The sequence below is a fragment of the Enhydra lutris genome, unplaced genomic scaffold, assembly GCF_002288905.1.
Source record: "Enhydra lutris kenyoni isolate GAN:26980312 unplaced genomic scaffold, ASM228890v2 scaffoldscaffold13, whole genome shotgun sequence".
In the NCBI taxonomy this organism is placed as follows: domain Eukaryota; kingdom Metazoa; phylum Chordata; class Mammalia; order Carnivora; family Mustelidae; genus Enhydra; species Enhydra lutris.
In genome coordinates, this window is record NW_019154097.1 from 56937083 (window position 1) to 56960674 (window position 23592).

Below are 23592 nucleotides of genomic sequence, written 5' to 3' on the forward strand. Positions count from 1 at the left end.
ATTAGGAGAAGGAAGGGGGAAATGAAGGGGGGAATCAGAGAGGAAGAGGAGCCATGAGAGACTGTGGACTCTGGGAAACAAACTGAGGGTTTCATAGGGGAAAAGGGGTGGGGAGATGGGTTAGCCCAGTGATGGATATTAAGGAGGGCACATTTTGCATGGAGCACTGGGTGTTATACACAAAGGATGAATCATGGAACACTATATCAAAAACTAATTTTGTACTGTATGGTGGCTAACAAAATTTTAAAAAATGAAAAGAAAAAAAAAAAAAGCAATGACATACCTGATGGTTGGTGTAAACCCTTATCTTGATTCATTGGTCTCTGGGGAAGAGCTATTCTATTAGAAAAGCCAGGTGGAATCCTTTGAAACTTCCTACCCGCACTGGCCAAGATGGTAAATCAAAGGCAATATCACATTCTTGGGAAAGTGGCAGAGATGAAAGTGGCATGAGTAGCAATTCCCCTTAACCCTATTTAACTCTCCCCTCTGGTCCTGGCAAACCTGCAGAATGACAGTGGATCTATCCCAGATTCAAAAAAATAGTTCAACTATTTGCAGTTTTTGTGTCAGATGTGGTAATTTTCACTTATGGCAGATTAACACAGCCTCAGAATGTGGTATAGGGCCACTGATTTGGCAAGTTTGTTTTTCCTGTACCACCAAAATGGGAATCAGAGATCTTTGTATTCATTTGAATGGACAGCAACAGCATATATTTATTTGTCCGGGGTTATAGGCTCTTGAGATCTCTGTCCTGATAGAATCTGAAGGGAGCTGGATCAGCTATACATTTTGCAGAGTATCGCTGTGGCCCACTGTATAGATAATTGGATCAGATAAGCAAGAAATGGCAAGTTTGTTGGAGGCCTTGGTCAGACATGTATTCTGAGGAGGGAACAAATAAAGCCTATGAAGATTCAGGGACTCACTACATTAGTAAAAATTTTAGAAGTTAATGATCTCCTATCTGCTAGTAATTCTTCCCAAAGTAAAGGATAATTTAGTGCATTTTATACCTCCCACCGTAAAAGAGGAAAATAGTGCCTACTGGCTACTTCAGGTTTTGAGGCCAGTATAGTTTGTACCTGATAATACTGTTTTTACCTCTATACTGAATGACACGAAAATACCTGCCAACTTTGAGTGGAGTCTGCAGCAGAAAAGGACACTGCAACAGGTCCAGGAGGTAGTAGAAGCACTCCTGCTGCTTAGTCATCCCAACTCAGCAGACTTTGTATCTGTGGGTATTTAACACTGGGAAAGTATATCATGTTGATTTTATGGTAAACCTCAATGGGAGAGTAACAATGCAGACATCTAGGGTTCTGGATCAAGGCCATGTCATCATCAATTGAAGCAGAGAGTTATATTTTTCCAAAAACAGTTCTGACATGCTGTTGAGCCTTGGTAGACACCAAGCAACTGATCATGGGATACCAAGTATCCAGATAGTTGAAAAACTAGGTAGAGATAATTGAAATAGAAAATTCAAACCTTTGAGATTGAAAGGAGCTTCATTTGCTGAGGAACACAGATGAGATTAAAGTTGGAGTGAAGAAAACAAAGAGAAAGAATGACATGACATGAATTTGGTGATATAGTCACAATATAAACCATGCTGGGGGCTGTGAGGGCCATGATAAAGTGCCGCTTCCAGTCAGCGACGGGAGAAGAATTAGGCACAAACAAATCAGCTGCAAGAGATTGGGAGCAGGGGACAGCAGTCGAGAAGACTGCTGCCACAAGCAACTCCACGGCCCCACTTTTATTGGATAGAAACAATAGCCAACAGAAGGACCGATGAAGGTCAAACGTTAGTCACTTGTCTTGTGGACCAGCAAGAAGAAGGATAAAGTTTATAGTTAACCAAGCACATTCAAAGGACTTATCTAACTAACAACGGGCGCTTCTCGGAAGAGAACGGAGCAATAACGGAAAAGGGAAGCAGGCGGTATTTCGTTCCACCCTGAGCTGACCGGCGTTCCCGGGTGCTTGGCTTCCCGGAAGCAGGCGGCGTTCCGCCCTGGGCGGGCCAGGCATTCCCGGCTGCCCGGCTTCTCTGAAGGGGCGGCCTCCCGCCCTGAGTGAGCCGAGCATCCCCAGCTGCCCAGCTTCACGGTCGTATATCGTTCTTCTCCCCAAAGACCTGTTGCCAGTATATGTTTTTCTTAAGGCCATATCTAAATGTGCTTGGTAACTAGTAAAATCCTCCAGGGGTTATAGTTTAAGTAACAAATTGTTCCGAGGGGCAGTAGCAATAAAGCTCGGATTCCATTTTTTTTTTTTAATATTAGAAAATAATTGTTGACCTTTATTATTTTTTCTCCCAAGTTTTTATTTAAATTCCAGTTAGTTAACATACAGTGTAACATTAGTTTCAGATGTAGAATTTAGTGATTCATCACTTAAGATACAGCACCCAGTGCTCATCACAGCAAGTGCCCTCCTTAATATCCACCACCCATTTAACCCATCCTCCCCACCTACCTCCCGTCCTGTGACTGTGTTTGTTCTCTGTAGTGAGGCTTTTCTTATTTGCCTCCCCCCCCCCGCACCCTGTATTCATTTGTTTCTTAAATTCCGCATCTGAGCAAAATCATATCTTATTTGTCTTTCTCTGACCACTTTGCTTAGCATTTTACACTCTAGCTCCATCCACATCATTGCCTCACATCAGTCAGAATGGCTAAAAGTAACACAGAAAATAACAGGTGTTGGCGAGGATGTGGAGAAAGGGGAGTTCTTGTTGGTAGGAATACAAATGGGTGCAGCTACTCTGGAGAACAATATAAAGGTTCCTCAGAAAGTTAAAAATAGAACAACCCTATGATCCACCAATGATGAGGTTATTTACCTATAAGAATACAAAATTACTAATTTGAAGGGATATATGTACCCTAATGTTTATAGCCAAACTATGGAAGGAGCCCAAATGTGCATCAGCCAATACTGGCCTTTATTAAGTAAAGGAACATGATCTAATTTTTCTGTGAGAACACTCTGGCTGCTGTGAGGATTATGAGTGGAAGAAAGAAGACAAATCGGGGGCTTTTATAATAGCTTGGGTAAAATGTGGTGGCAGTATGGACTGGTTTCATGGAGATAGAAGTATAGAAATTCAGAATATATCTGGGGTTAGAGCTGAAAAGTTTACTCTCTGGATGTAAAATTGAAGAAAAAGGAGTAAATTAAAGTAGTTGGTTCTGTGCCTTGAGCAGTGGATGGTTGGTGGAGCAATTTATGGATATTGGAGATATTGGGGGAGAATTTGAGGTTTTTCATTAGTTGGTTTTAAAGTGAAACTTTAAGAAATTAAGAGCTTCATTTGGATGTAAAACTTTACACATTCATTTAATTAGAGATTTCAAATAAGCAGTTCATGAAACTGGTAGCTTTGATCTAAGGAAAAGAGAGGATGAGGACATCTATGGAGAAAACATTTATTGCCTTTTGGGGTAAAAGAGAAATCGCTTTTTTTTGTTACACAAGATATTTTGCTTTATTCACCATCAATGGGTTATATTGGAAGGAACATATGTTAGAGTCTGAATGAAATGGGCTTGAATCCCAACTTTTTGATTTAGATACTGTGTTTCTTAAAGTATTTTTACTTCATTTGCATTACAAGTTTAACCAAATTTAACCAAAATCTTTTTATTATTTACATAGTACCTTTGTCTCCTCCAGATAAGCAAATACTTATATATCATCTCAAATTCAAGGCTAATTGGTTGCCTGGAAACATCACTACTCTGATGAGTTCAAGAAATTTATGATTTTTTTAGATTATTTAAACAAGTTTCTTGTTTTCTAGAGTGAGAGTGATGCTCCTTCCATATTTTTGCATCTTTTTAAGGAGAATTTTATTTATTTATTTGTTTGTTTGTTTGTTAGCTTGTTTTTGAGAGAGTGTGAACAGGAGAGGGAGAGAGAATCTAAAGCAGACTCTGTGCCCAATGCACAGGGCTTGATCTCATGACCAGGAGATCATGACCTGAGGTGAAACCAAGAGTTGAATCCTTAACCACCTGAGCCACTAGGCACCCCTCCATATTTTTGCATCTTAAGCAGGAACCCTGCTAAACTCACATAAGAAATCTGAGATGCCTATAAAACATCTATGGTTTAGATATTCTATCCAGGTTTTTTATTGGCAATTCTCCAAACCAGGACAAATGTATGGACTAGAGAATATTTATCAGCTTATCAGCTTTAAGATGTTAGTTGAATCAAGGCATGAGTGGATATTACTGAGGGGATATTTATAGATTTACTATGAAATTTTATAGCTCATGTTATGCCTTCAGATATTTTTTCCAGTCACATTTTCAGCCTTCTTAATTTTGGATTTTTTTATTTCCTCATGAGATTAGTTATGTGGTATGGTTTCTTGTATAGATAGTTGATATGAGTGCTTGTCCTTCCAAAGTGATAGTGATAAAGTCAATATATTGTGGGTTTTCCTCAACAGGAATTCCAAGTGCAAAATACTACCAAGATAGCTATAAAAGACTTGTCTTTGAATTTATATGTGGGGCAGATCACTGTTCTTCTAGGACAGAATGGGGCAGGAAAATCCACTACCCTATCTATTCTCTCAGGTAAGTGTATATATCTGTCCAGAGTATTCTCACATAGACACTGTAGATCAAGCCTACAAGACTTGTGTGTATTCTTTTGATATTTACAATTTAGCCAGTTCAGTGATGCATAAAATTGTTCAGTAATCTTTCTTTTTAAATTTTAAATAATTTTATGTGAAAGATAGCAGATAACAGGTTTTACAAAGATTTTACAAAGTGACCATTATAAATATGCTCAAAGAACTAAAGGAAACCATGATCAAAGAAGTAATGGAATGTATGAAAACAGTATGAAATAGAAAGTATCAATGAAAGGATAGATAGATTATTTAAAAAACCAGGTGGGAATTCTGGAGTTTGAAAAGTACAATAACCAAAGTGAAAAATTCATTAAAGGGGCTCAACAGTAGATTTCATGAATTGTCACAAGAGAACACTAGTGAACTTGAAGATAGATTGATAGAGATCATAAAATGTGAATAAAACTAAGGAAAAAGAATGAGGGAAAGTTAACAGTTTGATAGGAATTTTTGATACCTTTAAATGCACCAGCATACATGTACTGGTATGTAAGAGAGGAGAAAGAGAACAAAGCTGAAAAGGTAATGGCTGAAAACATTAATTTACACATTCAAGAAGCTCCACTAACTTCCAATAGGATAAATGTGAAGAGATCTTCACCCATAAATATTACAGTAAAAATTAAGGAGAAAATCTTGAAAGCAAGAAGCCAAAATTGTCACATTCAGATGCACCCCAACAAGACCAGAAGCTGACTTCTAATTAGAAACCATGGAGGCCGGAAGGGATGCTATTTACTAAAAAGTTGAAAATTTGAAATCATCAGTTACTAATAATGCAATTGAATCAGTAATGAAAAAACTCCCAATGACCAAAAGTCCAGGAACAGATGTCTTTGCAGGTGAATTTTTTCAAACATTTAAAAGATTTAATGTTCATTCTTCTCAAAGTATTCCAAAAAATTAAGAGGAAGGAAAACTTGCAAATTCATTCTGCAAGGTCAGCATTATCCTGATAGCAAATCAAGCACCCTACGTAAAATTACAGGTCAGTATTTCTGATGAACATATATGTAAATCTCCTCAAGAAAATGTTAGCAAACCAAATTAACAATAGATTAACAGGATTCATCATGATCATGTTGGATTTATGCTACAGATGCAAGGGTGATTCAGTACTGGCAAATCAATAAATGTGGTAATCACATGAACAAGAGGAAGGATAAAAACCATATGATCATTTCAGTAGATGCAGAAAAAAAGCATTTGACAAAACGCAACATCCATTCTTGATTCAAACTCTCAAAGTAAGTTTGGAGGGAACTCCAAAAGTATGTTTGGAGGGAATATATTTCAATATTATTAAGGCCATCTGTGACAAACCTACAGCTAAAATCATACTCAGTGGTGAAAAACTGAAATCTTTTTTTCTGAGATCAATAACAAGACAAACATGTCTGCTCCTACCACTTTAATTCAACATAATAGTGGATGTCGTAGTGACAGCAATCAGACAAGAAAAAGAAATAAAAGGCATTAAATTGGTAAGAATTAACACCGTAACTATTAGCAGATGACGTACGTAGAAATCCCTAAAGACACCACCAAAAAAACTATTAGAACTAATAAATGAATTCCATAGGTTGCAGAACACAAACAAACTCTATTGTTTTTATATACCTGAGTGATTTGTACTCATATTCATTGACTATTAGAACATGCAGTTAATCAAATAAAAATAAAAATTAAATATTTTTAATCTCATCACCTCAAATACAATTGGTATTTTATGGAATTTTCTTCTGAGAGATATTGCTAATTCTAACAAATAATCCATATATAGATTTCAAATTTAAGTTTTTAATGAAAAGTTTGTTGTCAGGTTCCCTCATGAAAGCTAAGGTATTATTATGTCTTCTGCTTGATCCCTAGGTCTCTATCCTGCTACCAGTGGAGAGGCCTATATTAATGGATATGACATCTCACAGCAGATGGTACAGATCAGGAAAAGCCTGGGCTTGTGTCCTCAACAAAACTTGTTGTTTAATTACTTGACCGTGTCAGAACACCTTTATTTCTATTGTGTGGTAAGCCAATAAAGATATGTTCCTTTTTCCCCACTCTACTGATGTACTTTAGGTAGATTCCCAACTATCAATATCCTTATTTTTAGAAAGTTCAAAAACTGATTTTTGATTAATTCTCCTTTAAATGTAAAGACAGGCTAAGGAAAGAAGACACTACAGAAATAATATAAGAAAAGGCTTGTATAAAGTTTTTCTAAGGAAAAAGCTGGAAACACCATGTAAATTCTGGCTTCTCTTTGTAGGTAAAAGGAATACCTCGAAAGACACATCTTCTGGAAATTGATCATATGCTGGCTGCTTTTAACCTTCTAGATAAGCGTAATGAATTTTCATGTTCACTGAGTGGAGGAATGAAGCGCAGACTCTCTGTGATCATAGCACTTCTAGGGGGCTCCAAGGTAAAAAAAAAAAAATGTGGGGGTACTAAGAATGGATCCCCACTGAAGCTAGTCTAAAAAATTTAGCCAACAAAAACCTGAGAGCTGATAAAGATCTAACACTGTAAAAGGAACCTTACAAATTAAATCCCATATAGAATTCATATTATCAAATTATTGTAATAAAATTTTCACAGGTTTGGAATTATTCTAGCATTCCTAATTCAGTTTTAGTCTAAACTTGTTATCTTAGCTTAATTGAACAAGTGACTGAAAAACAAAACCAGAGTAACCCCCATAAGTGGTAAGATCTTAGTGACGCTAGTACATATGCTTAATGGTTATGAAATTGTTCTTCTGGTCTTCAGGTGGTGATACTTGATGAGCCAACCTCTGGCATGGACCCAGCCTCAAGGAGGGCCACCTGGGATGTCCTTCAGCAGTATAAACAGGATCGTACCATCTTATTGACCACACACTACATGGATGAAGCTGACTTCCTGGGTGATCGCATAGCCATCATGGTCAAGGGATCCCTGCGGTGCTGTGGCTCTTCAGTTTTCCTGAAAAAAATATACGGTCTCTTTCCCTTTGATTATTTTTTGGGTATTGATATCTCAATATTCTTCTAATAATCTTCATGGATATTGATATCTTAGTAATATTATTCTAATATAATTTCCATAATTTTTGTCTGTCTCCCCAAAACTTCTATGATTTCCTCTTTTTATTGGGGCTCAACTATGAGCCCTTTGAAGTAATGGTCATAGTTTATTTATTTTTAATATGGAAGTATAATTGACATACAGTGTCCTATTATTTTCAGGTGTACCTCATAGTGGTTCAGTATTTTATGTATTACAGAGTGATCCTCATGATAAGTCTAGTTACAATCTGTAACCATACAATGTTATTACAATATTATTGACTGTATTTCCCATGCTGTATATTATATCTGCATTGCTTATTTATTTTGTATCTAGGAGTTTACTCCTCTTAATCCCCTTTACTTATTTGCGTGGCCTCCAATCCCTTCTGTTTCTGGTAACTGACAGTTTGTTCCTTGTATCTTTGAGTCTGTTTTGTCTCTGTGGTTTTTTTTTTTGTTTTTTTTGTTTGTTTGTTTGTTTTTGTTTTTTTAGATTCTACATGTAAGTGAAATTATTCGGTATTTGTCTTTGTCTGATTTATTTCACTTAGCATGATACCATCTAGGTCTAGCCATGTTGTTACAAATGGAAGGATTTCATTTTTATGGCTATGTAATATTCCATTGTATATATTTACCACATCTTCTTGATTTGTTCATCAGTGGGTGGACACTTAGGTTGCTTCCATAACTCAGCTCTGGTAAATAATGCTGCAATAAACATAGGGGTGCATATATCTTTTTGAATTGGCATGTTTGTGTTCTTTGAGTAAATACCCAGTAGTGGAATTACTGGATCGTATAGTAGTTCTACTTTTAATTTTTTTGAGGAATCTTCACAATGTTTTCCACAGTGGTTCCATCAGTTTCCATTTCTGCCAAAAGTCCAGAGGGTTCTTTTTTCTCCGCATCCTCACCATCACCTATTATTTCTTGCATTACAGTTTTAGCCATTTTTTTTTCATTATTATGTTCAGTTAGCCATAGTATAGTACATCATTAGTTTTTGACGTAGTGTTCAATGATTCATTAGTTACATATAACACCCAGTGCTCATCACAACACATGCCCTGTTACCCTCATCATCACCCTGTTACCCCCTCCCCTGACCCCCTACCCTCTGAAACTCTGTTTGTTTCCCATGGGCATAGTCTCTCATGGTTCATCTCCCTCTCTGATTTCTCCTTCTTCAAATTTCCCCCCCTTTCCCTATGCTCCTCTGTGCTATTGCTTATGTTCCACATATGAGTGAAACCTTATGATAATTGTCTTTCTCTGCTTGACTCACTTCATTTAGCATAATCCTCTCTAGTTCCATCCATGTTGATGCAAATGGTGAATATTCATCCTTTCTGATGGCTGAATTGTATGTGTGTACTGGAAAGGAACCAGTCAACAAAACTAAGAGGCAAGGGTGCCTGGTGGATTAGGTGTTAAGCGTCTGCCTTCGGCTCAGGTCATGATCCCAGGGTCCTGGGATGGAACCCCACATGGGGTTCCCTGCTCAGTGGGAAGCCTACTTCTCCCTCTCCCACTCACCCTGCTTGTCTTCCCTCTCTTGCTGTGTCTCTCTCTAATAAATAAATAAAAATCTTAAAAAAAAAACAACCAACAACTAAGAGGCAGGCCACAGAATGGGAGAAGATATTTGCAAAGGCCATTATAGATAAAGGACTGGTATCCATGATCAAAAAAGAGCTTCTCAAACTCAACACCCAAAAAACAACCCAGTCAAAATATGGGCAGAAGACATGAACAAACATTTCTCCAGAGAAGACATACAAATGGCTAGGAGACACATGAAAAAGTGTTCAACATCACTAATCACCAGGGAAATAGAAATGAAGACCACAATGAGATACTACCTTACACCAGTTAGAATGGCCAAAATTAACAAGACAGAGAATAACAACTGTTGGCAAGGATACGGAAAAAGGGAAACCCTCTTACACTGTTGGTGGGAATGCAAGATGGTACAGCCACTCTGGAAAACAGTATGGAGCTTCCTCAAGAAGTTAAAAATAGAGCCACCCTATGACCCAGCAATTGCACTTCTAGGTATCTACCCCAAAGATACAGATATAGTGAAAAGAAGGTAAACATGCACCCCAATGTTCATAGCAGCAATGTCAACTATAGTCAAACTGTGGAAGGAGCCAAGATGCCCTTCAACAGATGAATGGGTAAAGAAGATGTGGTTTTAGCCATTCTGACAGGTGTGAAGTGAAACCTCCTTATGGTTCTGATTTGTAATTCCCTGATGATGAGTGATGTTGAGCACATTTTCATGTATCAATTAGCCTTCTATATGTCTTTGGAGAAATGTCTGTTCATGTCTTCTGCCCATTTTTAAATTGGATTATTTGGTCTTTGGTGTTGAGTTGTATAATTTCTTTGTATATTGTGGATGTTATCCCTTTATTTGATATCATTTACAAATATCTTCTCCCACTCACAATGCTGCCTTTTGTTTTGTTAACAATTTCCTTCCCTGTGCAAAAGCTAGGTTTGATGTAGTCTCAATAGTTTAATTTTGCTTTTGTTTCCCTCGCCAGAGGAGACCCAGCTAGAAAAATGTTTCTATAGTCAATATCAAAGAGATTACATCCTGTGTTTTCGCCTAGGAATTTTTGGTTTGCAAGCATTTTCTTTTATTCTGTAGGTTGCCTTCCATTTTGTTGTTTCCTTTGTCATTCAGAATCTTTTTATTTTTTTAATTTTTAAAAAGGATTTATTGATTTATTTTAGAGAATGAGAGAGAGAGAGAGAGTGATTGGAGGAAGATGCAGAGGGAGGGAATCTTCAAGCAGACTCTCCACTGAGCACAGAGCCTGACTCAGGGCTCAGTCCCACAACCATGAGATCCTGACTGAGCCACCCAGGCACCCCCATAATCTTTTTAGTTTGTTGTGGACACACTTGTCTATTTTTTTTTTCTTTGCTATGCTTTTGGTTTCATATCCAAAAAACATCATTGCCAGGACCAATGTCAAGATTTTACCCAGTGTTTTCTTGTAGGAGTAGATCTTACTTTTTTCATTAAATCTATTCATTTGTTCTGTCTTTTGATTGGAGAGTTTAATCTGTTTATATTTAATACAGATTTTTATAGGGAAGTACTCCTTTGTTAATTGTGTTCTCTTTGTCTTATAATTCTGTGTCCTTCTTTTCGTGTCTTACTGTCTTCATTTCTTTTTTATTGATTTTTTTTGGTATTGATATGCTTTGATTTCTTTGTTATGGGTAATTTCTAGACATATTTTCTTTGTGGTTATCATGGGACTAACATAAAATATAACTTCATATTATAAGCTGATAACTTAAACTCCATTGCATACAAAAAACTGTTCTCTTTACTTTCCTCACAATATTTTAGTTATTGATGGCACACATATATATTTGTATTGTATATCTTATTTTTAGTTATGTATGTAATTATGTATTGTATATCTTATTTTTAGTTAACATGTTTTAGTAATAATATTTACTTTTAGTTATAGTTTTTTAATACTTTTGACTTTTATAGTAGGATTAAAAGTAGCTTATCCACCATCATTACAATATACATTATTCTATTTTTTTAAATATTTTATTTATTTATTTGACAGAGATCACAAGTAGGCAGAGAGGCAGGCAGAGAGAGAGGAGGAAGCAGGCTCCCCGCAGAGCAGAGAGCCTGATGTAGGGCTCGACCCCAGGACCCCAGGATCATGACCTGAGCCAAAGGCAGAGCCTTTAACCCACTGAGCCACCCAGGCGCCCCCATTATTCTGTATTTGTATATTTACATTATTTGTGAGATTTATGCTTTCATATGAATTGGTATTACTGGTTAGCATCCTTTTTTTTTTTTTTAAGAATACTTTTCAATTTCAGGATTTGAAGAACTCCCTTTGGCATTTCTTATAATGTAGATCTAGTGGTAATGAATTCTCTCAGCTTTTGTTTATCTAGGAATGTCTTTCTCCTTCATTTTTGAAGGATAGTTTTGCCAAATAGAGTACTCTTGGTTGGTATTTTTTCTTTCAGCACTTTAAATATATCTCGTTATTCCCTCTAGCCTTCAAGATTTCTACTGAAAAATCAGCTGTCTAATGAGCAGTCCCTTGTACGTAACAACTTGCTTTTCCCTTGCTGATTTTAAAATCTTCTCTTTGTCTTTGACTTTTTACTATTTGATTTATAATGTATCTTATTGTAGATATCTTTGGATTCATCTTGTTTAGATCCTTTGCATTTGTGTCTCTGAATATCCATTTCCTTTCCCTGGTTGGGAAATTTTCAGCCATTATTTCTTTGAATAAACTTTCTAGCTCCTCATCTTCCTCCTCCCTCTCTCTCTTCCTCTCTCCCTCCCTCCATTATGGGACTCCCATATTGTATATATTGCTCTACTTAGTGATACTCTAAGTCTCTTGGGCTTTATTTATTCTTTTTCATTTTTTTTTCTTTTTGTTCCTCTGAGTGAACAGTTTCCAGTGACTTGACTTTGAGGTCACTTATCCTTTTGTCCACTTTATGTAGTCCACTTTTGAACCCCTTTAATGAATTTTTCATTTTAGTTATTATATTCTTCAGCTCTATGACTTCTTTTTGGTACTGCTTATACTTTGTTTCTTTGTTGAAATTCTTGCTTTGTTCATGTGTTGGTATCCTGACCTTGGTGAGCATCTTTATAATGTTATTTTAAACTCTGTCAGGTAAATTATGTAGATCTCCATTTAATAGAGTCATATTCTGGAGATAATATTTTTCCTTTGTTTGGAAAACATTTCTATTTCTGCTTTTCTATTTTTTCCATCACATTTAGGTTTCTATTTTCTGGTTTCCTTGCATGTGTTTTTAAATGATTAAATTTGCGAATATAATAATAGTGGGACTAAAGTAATTGATATTTATCCCCAGAAAATGGTATACCCTGGTCTGTTAGGCCACTATTATGGAAGACTTAGTCATTATAAAATATATTTGAGCAAATACTGGGATGTATTACACCTTTGTATAGGTTCTCTCCATCACTGTCTTCAGATGTTTTAGTAATAGGATCAGGATTTTGCTCTTAGCAGAGGTTGGGATCTGTACATGAATGAGATCATGGAGATCTCTTTAAGCTATAGTCCAGTTCCCAGCTTTTTGTATCTAACAAATGCTCTTTGATTTCCATTTCTGCACTATTTTCTTCACCTTAAAGGTTTTCTGTCTACTCTGCTGCCTCTCTGTAACCTTCAAAGGGCCATTGCAGTGAAGGGCTAATGTACCACAGACGTGTTTCTCTCAGCTCTTTTTCTGCCCTGAGCTATCAGAGTACCATTGCAATGTTTTTGACAAAATTCTGGAGTGCCCCAGAGACCTTTTTTTTCGACTTCTTACCCTTTCCTCCAGCTTTGCAAGACAAGTATAGTGCATCTGGTGGCGGTGGAGAATACTTTGGAAAGATTTCTCAGATATCTGATGGAAGGGACTTTTATCTGATTAACTTACTGCCTTACTTATAATAGGCACCAAATAGGTATCTGTTTAATGAATAGTAACCTTGTCTTCTCAGATCTCAATGTCAATAGAATAAAAGGCCATATATTTTTTTCCAAATATATGGAAGTTTCCCAAATATATGTTTTTTTTTCCAAAAAAAAAAAAAGAGATTTTTTTTTCATCTCTGTTCTATCAGTCCCTAAGAAAATTAATGAAATTATGAAAGAAGTACTAATTAGACTTCTTAGACTTATAGTCATATGATTAACATGCTTTATCTTCTTCTAGCTCACCTAAAACATGGAAAGCCAACTATGGTCTCCCAAGAATATTGGAAATATAAAATTGTTTCACTTGTTTTTCTAAATGGATTTTCTCAGGTGTGGGATACCACATTGTCATGGTGAAGGAAGCTCACTGTGATGTTGAAGAAATCTCCAAATCGCTTCAGCGTTATATACCAACAGCCACTTTGGAGAAGAACGTTAATAAAGAAGTATCTTTTATTCTACCCAAAGAGTACACCCACAGGTATGAGTCTAGAGAATGCAAAATGATTAATGTTTAGATAACCAGATATCATTATTGCTTTCCCAGGCCTCTTCAATCTTAGTAAATAGAGTTTATTTAACAAGTCAAAACTCCAGTCATTGCTGTCACTTGCACTGAAAAGAAGGATGCCACATTTGGCTATAGATTCCTGGTTTTAATTGGTTATTACTGATGGTATGTTTTGGTGGCGTCAAAATTGGCGAGTGAAGTGAACAGAAATATAAATGAGATGAAAATGATTTTAGTGGTGGCTCTTGAAGCCAAGGTGATAGGAACTCAGTGTAAAAAGGCAGTTTGACTGCACTCACTAGCCCAGTTTTTCATCAAAGATAGTCACAAAGAATAACAACTTTACCTAAGATAACCATCCTGATGAAGGGAAATCAAAACTAAGTATACTCATCAGTGACTTTGAGAGTATAATATTTTTATCTTTTTCTAATATATAAGTAGGTAGTTGTAGTATTTTCTCAAGCCAGTTGTCATATTCCAGAAGAATATGAAGGGTTTTAATGCCCTCTTTTCTAGGTAAAGGAGGAATGTTTCAAAAAGCCAAAAAAGAAGGAAAAGGAGCTGCATCCTGGCAACATTGTTCATTTAGTAAATCTGAAAGTTCTTGAGAAGCAGCAGCATAGAATAGTGTGATCAAGCAGCAGAATGGAATCAAGATTCTAGCCATAAGTTGGAACGAGTGAATTAAATATCATGGAGAATTAGAAATTCTAGATACGTATCCTCAGCGATACATGGTGATTGACTTATTCAGAAAAGTTGGGAACCAAATGGGTGTTTTGGCCCATTGTGATAGTTGTGATTCATGTGAAGCTGCAGAGTCTCTCTGAAGGAGACATAAAGTTAAAGCACTTGCTTAAACTTATCACACTATCTGCCTATCCGCATTCATATGGACACAAATGACATTCTCAAAGAATGTCTAAAACAGGAAATGAAAGTATTCTGAAGCAGATGATATCTTTTATCATCATAGTATCTTCTTCATATTTTATCATATCTTCATATTTGAAAGCAGAAGGTCTTTATCATCTATTCTTACTAATCATTGGGGCTTAAGAGAACAGGAAAAGGAAGAAGATCCAAGAGGTGAACTATTAGATTACTGGGCCATATAATGATGCACTGACTCCAAAATAAACTTGGAAGTCATGAAATGAGGGAAGAATGTGTTTTTCTAACAGGGAGATATTTTATTTAAAAAAACAACAACAACACAATTTTTTAAAAAGTCAGCTCCACATCCAGCATGGACCCAACACAGGATTTGAACTCACAACCCTGAGATCAAGACCTGAGCTAAGATCAAGAGCTGGACGTTTAATTGACTGAGCCAACCAGGTACCCCTAATAGGGAGATATTTTAAACTAAGAAATGGAAAAAAAACTATTTAAAGGAAAAGAAATAGCTATGAATCTATTTTTTTCAGAATATAATATGAAAAAAAATGAAATGATGGTTGAATTCTTGGTGATTTTCATTCCAGCTAAGATTTTTATAACTGAACAGTAACTTTTTGCAAGATATTATTCTAGTATGGATTTATTTACAAATCTAAATAAATAATAAGGAAGAGAATAAGCATTTTAGTTACATATATCTGTATTCTGATTCATTGAATGTCTCTCACAAGGAAAGTACACTTGAAATTTTAAAACAGTATTGTAACTTGCTGTAAAACAATGCTGAAACATGTTGGAATGAAGCTTAAGTTTAGAATGTTGCCTGGGGAGTGGAGTGAATGGAAGTGATATGCAGAGACATAAAAGAATTACCAGAATAGTGCTACATATCAGGAAATATTTATATGTTTAAAATTCATGAATTAGAGGCTGTAAATATAAAGGGAAACCAGTGGGTGGCAATAGAAGAAAGAAACAAATACCGTTTTATGAAACTCCTACAAATTAAAAGGAGGAAATGTACTATTACTGGTACAAGGTTTAAGCAAGATAACATGGTAAAGAGAGTAATTCAAGTATAGACACACAGCAGATATTTCATTCACCTCAAAGCGGGTCTACTGATGTGTCTCTGAGGTTTGTTGCCAACAATTACCTCTTAGAAAGATGGCGGGGGGAGGAACGGAGGAAATTAAAAACAAACTAATACTATAAATCTAAATCTGCTAATCAAGAAAATGTTGGTTGAAGGCAAAAAAAAAAATCAGATATTTTATGGGAAATTTACGACATCGTGGTGAACTTCATGGCAGAGAAGAAGAAAGGATCTTGGTAGACTTAGAAGCCAACATATATAGAATATACATAAGATATATAGAAAAGCAAATTTCTGTAACATAACCCAAGATTGTTTGGACGCTTCAAAAATGAAATTCTGAACATAGATCCCAAAGTTGAAAAAAATAGAGTGACAGCTAAAATTCAATAAACAAGGATAAGTAATAGAGTTGATACAGAATATCATCAGGAATTTTATCACCCCAATCTGTTATTCAAAGGATTTAAAAAGTGGTTCATTTAATATTAATTTGGGGTGTTTTGAGCAGGTTTAGCTCCTAAGCTCTGAAGTTGGAAAGATGTATGAGGGTTACAAGTATGTATTTGGTACAGCAGGAAGAACGCTAGTATTTGAGATAATCCAGCATATTAGCCAGGAAGAAAAAGAAGGGAAAATAAATGTATACATGATAGATCTAGATAATTGTTATGCAAGGCCTCTTTAGAAGTGTCCTGATAACCTTCCTGTAGTTTGGCCTTGACTTGTCTTAAAGGCATGAGATTTTGAGGTTGGGACCTGGAAATGAGAAAAGACTAAAATATTGTCACCAAGAATTTCAAGGAAAGGAAGCTTCAGTGTCGGCATCAAGTAAAGACAATTTTCAACTCCTGTTTTGATTCAATCTTTCAAGCAAAGAGAATGATCTTTTAATATAAAATACAAGAACAAACAGGGAGAAAGGGAGAAATTTTCAGTGTGCTTCTCACAGCTGTAAAGAAGTTCAAGTTTCCAAGCTGTAATGAAGTGCGTATGAGACACTCACATCAGTATGAAGTGATTGCAGAGGAATAAATGTTAGTTCAAGTGAAATAATTTTGCAACAAATAAGGGAAGAAAATAAAATGTACTTAATTTTACCTTTTTCCAAGTGACTCTGTTTACAAGATGATTCTTAAATTCAGAAAGATTATACCAAATATTAAGATTAAATCAGTAGTAAATCGAGAGAGATTAAATCAAATAGTCATGGTGATACAGTTGGTTTAAAACACAAACCAGTTAGAAAACTAGAGATGTGCCAATCTCATTCTAATTTTAAACTTCAGAAATTGACACTGATGTTCCCATGGTTGATTCAGAGCAAAACACACACACACACACCCCAAAACCTTGAATGATAACTAATAAATCATTAAATCATGCAAAAACTCATCTTGGTCTTGTACAGAATTTCCTCCATATGTTTTATATGATTTTAAGTCAGTCCTGGATAAATATCAATCTCTTTCTAAGGAAGAGCAGGAAGAAGAATGGGCTGTAGAAAAGATACTGAATTTTGAAATAAAAGCACTAATCTAAGAAATAATAAGAAATTCCTACTTTGAAAATAATTTCCCAATATGGGAAACTTCAGAAATTCTCTTCTGTATAGTCTCAATCAAATTAAAGAGGTCACTAAATGTAGAACAGTTTGGAGGAGAGGAAAATGAGATAAAATGATGTGAAACAACTAATAAAGATCTGACCAATACTTAGGCAGAAAAGAGAACTACTAAAAGAGAACTGCTATGCCAAAAATTCTTCCCAGAACTATGAGGAAACCTGCAAAAAATAAAGAGGCCAACCAGTACATTAGCCCTACACACCCACAAGAATGGCTGAAACTAAAAAGACAGCCTTTAACATATGAACATGGTAAATGGATCTCATCGCTGATAGAAGTATAAAATGGTAAAACTGCTTTGGAAAATGAGTGATCTTTTTTTACTAAGCTAAGTATGTGCTTATCCTATGACCCCGCAATTATTCCTACTATATACCTTAAAAACACATGTCCATCAGAAGAGATGTAAAAGAGTGTTTATATATGTAGACACTATTCATAATAGCTCCAAACCAAAACCACCAAAATGTCCATCAAAAGGAAAATGGAAGAATATAGCAATAAAAAAGAATAAGCTTGTGGTATATATGACATGAATAAATTCTCACAGACATTGAGACATTGGATAAAAAAGTACAGGCTGCAGGATTCCATTTATATGAAGCTCAAGAAAAGAAAAAATCTTTATGTAAATTTAATTTAATTCTAAAATTAAAATAACCTCTATAAGAGGGGTGTCTAGCTGACTCATTGGAGCACGTGACTCTTGATCTTAGGGTTGTTAGTTTGAGCCCCACATTAGGTTTAGACATTACTTAAAGTCTTTTTAAAAATAATAAAATTACCAAAAGAGGGACGCCTGGGTGGCTCGGTGGGTTAAGGCCTCTGCCTTCGGCTCAGGTCATGATCCCAGGGTCCTGGGATCGAGCCCCACATCGGGCTCTCTGCTCTGCGGGGAGCCTGCTTCCTCCCCTCTCTCTCTCTGCCTGCCTCTCTGCCTATTTGTGATCTCTGTCTGTCGAATAAATAAATAAATACAATCTAAAAAAAATTACCATAAGATGTGTAGGGGTGTGTGTGTGTGCGTACGTGTGCATGTGCACACACACACACGCGGTGGGCGGGCATTGGGAAAGAAGTTATTGACTAAGAAAGGACCTGTTAGGATCCCCCTTTGTGATTCTGGAAATGTTCTCTATCTTACCTGGATGGTTATCATGTATGTATGTACTTATGTGGAAATTCATTTACAAGTAGTATACTTTGTTATGTCTCAGTAAAAAAAATCTTTATTTAAAAATATATGTAATGAAAAAAACTTTGTAATGGATAGAAGTAAGTACATCAAATGTTAACAGTGGTATACTTTAGGTGGTCACATTTTTTTTCTGTTTTTTAAAAATTTTTCTGTATTCTTATCTTACATAGACTATATGTTGTCTTTATAACTATCTATATATTTATTCAATATATATGTATCATATATATAATAAATAACAAAACAAAATGAGAAAAACAGCTATACTCAAGGTGATCAATTTTTCTTTTTAATTTTTTTGTGTTCCTCTCAAGTATAATATATAATATATATACTTATATTTGTTAAATATATATTTTATATTTTATATATAATAAAACATATATTAGAAAAATGTTTTTCACATTATGATTGGCTCATACAGTTTTTAAATTTATTACTGTCTTTACTGTCTTTATCTTTTTTTTTTTTTAAAGATTTTATTTATTTATTTGTCAGAGAGAGAGAGAGGGAGAGAGAGCAAGCACAGGCAGACAGAATGGCAGGCAGAGGCAGAGGGAGAAGCAGGCTCCCTGCTGAGCAAGGAGCCCGATGTGGGACTCGATCCCAGGACACTAGGATCATGACCTGAGCCGAAGGCAGCTGCTTAACCAACTGAGCCACCCAGGCGTCCCTACTGTCTTTATCTTTACTCCATATCACTAAGGAGCCAAGGGTATGCTAGTTGACACGTGATTGCATGATGACAAAAATCGAGAAACTTATTTAGTTCTGGAGTATATGAATTAGGAAAGTCTGCCATAGTTACTCCCTATGGGAATAATCACCAGGAAAATTTCTGTGTTTTTTCTCAGGATCATTACATGCATTTACTGACATGAGTATAATATGTTGTACATCACATACATATATTGATATGAATACAATAATAATAATTTGTTTTATAACTTTTTAAAAAAAATTTTATTTATTTATTTGACAGAGATCATAAGTAGTCAGAGAGGCAGGCAGAGAGAGAGAGAGAGGAGGAAGCAGGCTCACTGTTAAGCAGAGAGCCCGATGTGGGGCTCGATCCCAGGACCCTGGTATCATGACCTGAGCCGAAGACAGAGGCTTTACCCCACTGAGCCACCCAGTCACCCCTAGTTTTATAACTTAACAGAAGTGAAATCCTGTCATAATAATGTTCTGAATCTTGTTCTGTTTACTTGCCTGCATTTTTGGTCAACTGTTTATGTAGGACTTTTAGGACTTCCCATTTTTCAAATAACTCGAGGGGAAATCTGCACTTTACTACATCTTTCTCTTTCATAATATCATACCAGAATGTATTCATTAAGCTGTTAATGGATAGTTTGAATATGGAGGAAATTTTGATCTTCCAAAAGAGGGAATTTTGAATTCCTCCAACATTGAGAGTGTGCATACATAGTTTACATGGTCCTCACTGAATATATATTTGATGGTTTTGAGACCTAGAGGTTTTTGGAAAAGATCATCTTATAAATGTGAAGCACTGTAAATTCTTCCCAGGGAAACTATTCTTTAAACACCTTGATGTCTCTATGCTGCATCTGGCTCAAATTCCATGGTTTTTCTTGACTATTGAATCACTTGATTCTGTCTATGCCTCCCATTTCTACTGCACCTTCTCCATTGTCTATGTGAGTGACTTTTTTCTCCTGTTAATTTGAATAATCTTTTTAAAAACTTACTGAATAATAAGAACCATAGCATTTATATGTGTGTGATAAGTTAATTCACGTGAGCTAGCTAGAGTTATTAGCGTATAGAGTCTCTTGGTAGTTTATTAGAAGACCAAAATTATGTGTTTTCAAGAACTAGGGTGAGAAACTGCAAGAGCAGTTTACTTGTTTCTGTATTAAGAACCGAAGTGAAGCATGAGCTACATTGTCCCTGCTGCTGAAGGGAAATCAATTCAGAATAATATGAAAATCTTCTGATTTGGTACTAACTTTTATTCCTCCCCTTCTCACTTTTCCTTCCCCTTATTTTTTCTTTTCTATTCATATTCTAGCTTTGAAGCTCTATTTACTGATCTGGAAAACAGACGATATGACTTAGGCATTGCTAGCTTTGGTGCCTCTATTACTACCATGGAAGAAGTCTTTTTTAGGTGAGCAAGGATGCATAGGGAAAATAAAAACCATTGGGGAGGAAGAACCACATCTTGGTCCCTTTTTTAAACTCCCCAAACTCAGAGTCACACATTAGAAATTTAAGAGGTGTGGAGAGGTAAGAGAACTGATGTGATTTTTTTTTTATGGTAATAACCCTGGAAAAAAACACCACTATCATTTTTAAAAAAGAACAGATATTTTGGTTTATCCAAAGTATGAATTAGATGTTAATCTTTAACTTGAAGCAGTTCAACTTAATGAAACATTCAATAGCTTTGCCCTAATTTTCTTAGCCTTACTATGGTCTGCCAGCAGTCCTGTGACTGGTGTTTGGGAACCACTCCTCTAGCAGAGTTATGCTGTGGCCTCCATATAATGCCCCTGCCAAGTCAGTAAGCAAACCCAGAGCCTTCTGAGTTGAATGTTGCTAACTCACATTCTCCAAACAAGATATTATGAGGGTAGAGTTGAAATTAAATGATTTGTGCTATTTTTTTTTAATGTAGAGTCAGTAATCTGGAAGATTCACAAACAGGTATCCAAGCTACCCAAACTCCACCTCCCTCTGTGATGAGTGAAGTCTCAGTTAAGAACCAGAATTGGAGTATGCCAAGCAATTTTTCTACCATGAATGAAATCCCTGCTATTATGTTTAATACTGGGGTAAGGGCCTTTGCTAAGAAACCTGATGTATGTTTACTTGATTAGGGCACAGGAAGTACATTTTTGTTTACTATTTGAACAAAGGTACTGTGGAGTTTTTAACCACTGCACCCTACAAGACAGGGAGCAGTCTGTACCATAACCTAATTAATTTCCCAACGCAGAAGCAATGAAGTCTAGGCAAAAATTTCAGCTCTCACTCTCACCATTGCTATTCCTCAGGGTTGTTTTATTTTGTTTTTTGTTTTTTAATGTCTTAGAATTCTTTTTTTTTTTTTTCCAAATTGCTAACCCAGAAATTTGATAGTTCACTGAAGCTGGAGTGAACTGGAAAGAGCATGATTTTTGGTAATCAAATATGTCCAATATTATAAGTTTTTGCAATGGGAATTGATAATGCATAAGGGATCTTTCCCTAATGAGTGCAGTTCTCAGCATGGGAAGTCCCTATGAGTTGCCCAGCATTTCTTTCCTTCTCCTTCTAATTAGCTCTTCATCCTATAAAGAAGCCTGGTTTTCTCTAGTGTTAAGAGTCTGGGGAAAATCATCCTGTTGCAATTTCAGGTGTGTTATATGAAAAGGCAGACCTTAAACACTATTTAATACCTTAAAACAGAGGTCGGCAAACTTAACATAAGGGAATAATAGATATGTAAAGTGGGGGTGGCCACGTGGTCTCTCTTGCAATCGCTCTATTCTGTCCTTGTAGCACAAAAACAACCATAGACAACACAGAAATGAATGGGTATAGCTGTGTTCCAGGAAAACTTGATTTACATAAACAGGTCATGGTTTGTTGACCCCTGCCACATAAGGAAAAGACTGATCATATGCTTATGTAATATCATACTGTGCTTAGATTCTATTCTCAGTATTTATTTAGATAAATTTTATATGTCTTGTACATAAAATTCCAGAGTGTTCATTCATCTTAATGAATTTGATCATGAATGATCTGTTTGGGTCCATGAATATTGTAATATTATGTTTCTTTCTTCCTTCTTTAGTATTCCCTCTATCACCAGCAGTTCTGTGCCCTGTTCGTAAAAAGGGCAATGTTCAGTTGGCGGAATTGGAAATTGATTTTGCTACAGATCCTGGCACTTCTAGGTTCCTTTACTTTTCTCTCAAAGGCTGATAAGTTTTTACATAATAATGATGAAAAGCCCAGACAAATGGATTTGGATCAATATGGCCGAACAATTGTGCCTTTTTCTGTTTCTGGGAATTCTAATTTGACCCTGATTTTCCTAAAACATCTTAGGAGTATGCTAGAGTCTCACAAACACACGCTTAAGGAAGTACAAGGTAAGACTCATTAGGTATAAAAGACTGCTGCTCTTAGATGAAGATCTGGTTGTATGATTTGCAAAGAAGGTCAAATGTATATTAGTTACAGTATAAATACTTAGTGTGATAGCTCCTCTGAATACATTTATTTTTAAGATAGTAATAATAAAAATTTACATTTACTGAGCATTTGTTTTTGGCAAGAACCCAGCTATGTATTTTACCTGTATATCATTTAACCTGAGCAATCACCCCGATTTAGTAGGTATTTTTATTATGGACATCAGATAAATGAGGAGCACTGACATTTAAGGAAGCTCAGAAGTTTGCACCAAATCTGACATGTAGTAAATACAGAGACTTGAATTTAACTTGTCCTACCTGATGTCTGCAAATCACTCACTGCATGACATTACCTCTCTGATCATAAAGTCTATTCTCTTTCAAGTCATCATTTCCTCTTAGATACTATATATATATATATATATATATACTTTTTAACTGCCACCTGATGAACAGTGTTCTTCTGAGTTAGCAAACAGCCTGCATTACTGGCAAACCTGTGTGGTTCTTTTTTCCCTGTCATTAAGGTTCTGTTGTGAAAATACATTTTAGAAATTATTGTTCCTTATAATACTGATTCTACAACCTACAAGTAATAGGTTGGCTGACTACAAGTAATTGTCCCTATTATTCCTCCACTATAAATAGTAAGTAAGCATTTGTTAACCAGGGTCACACAAAAGCACAGAGCATAAAGGATAAAATCATTATTTTTTTAAAAATTACAGTATACTGCTTATTTTAAAAAGTGAAATGACTAACTGAATATGTTTGTTATATTGATAATGAGACTAAATGCAATAGAATAATACAGTAGCCACACTGATATCCATTTTCAATTGTTATTGTTTCG

At 35.7% G+C, this 23592-nt stretch overlaps 1 protein-coding gene across 1 annotated transcript in view; it reads left to right on the forward strand.

The window, feature by feature from the left end:
• Positions 1-23592, forward strand: part of LOC111146224 (ATP-binding cassette sub-family A member 3-like) — a 117373-nt gene that overhangs the window by 36976 nt on the left and 56805 nt on the right. Inside the window, exons 11-18 of the mRNA XM_022501678.1 lie at positions 4478-4607; positions 6542-6696; positions 6939-7094; positions 7442-7652; positions 13575-13725; positions 20621-20719; positions 21230-21386; positions 22394-22694. Coding sequence (XP_022357386.1) covers positions 4478-4607; positions 6542-6696; positions 6939-7094; positions 7442-7652; positions 13575-13725; positions 20621-20719; positions 21230-21386; positions 22394-22694 — 1360 coding nt within the window. The remainder of the gene's footprint in view (positions 1-4477; positions 4608-6541; positions 6697-6938; positions 7095-7441; positions 7653-13574; positions 13726-20620; positions 20720-21229; positions 21387-22393; positions 22695-23592) is intronic.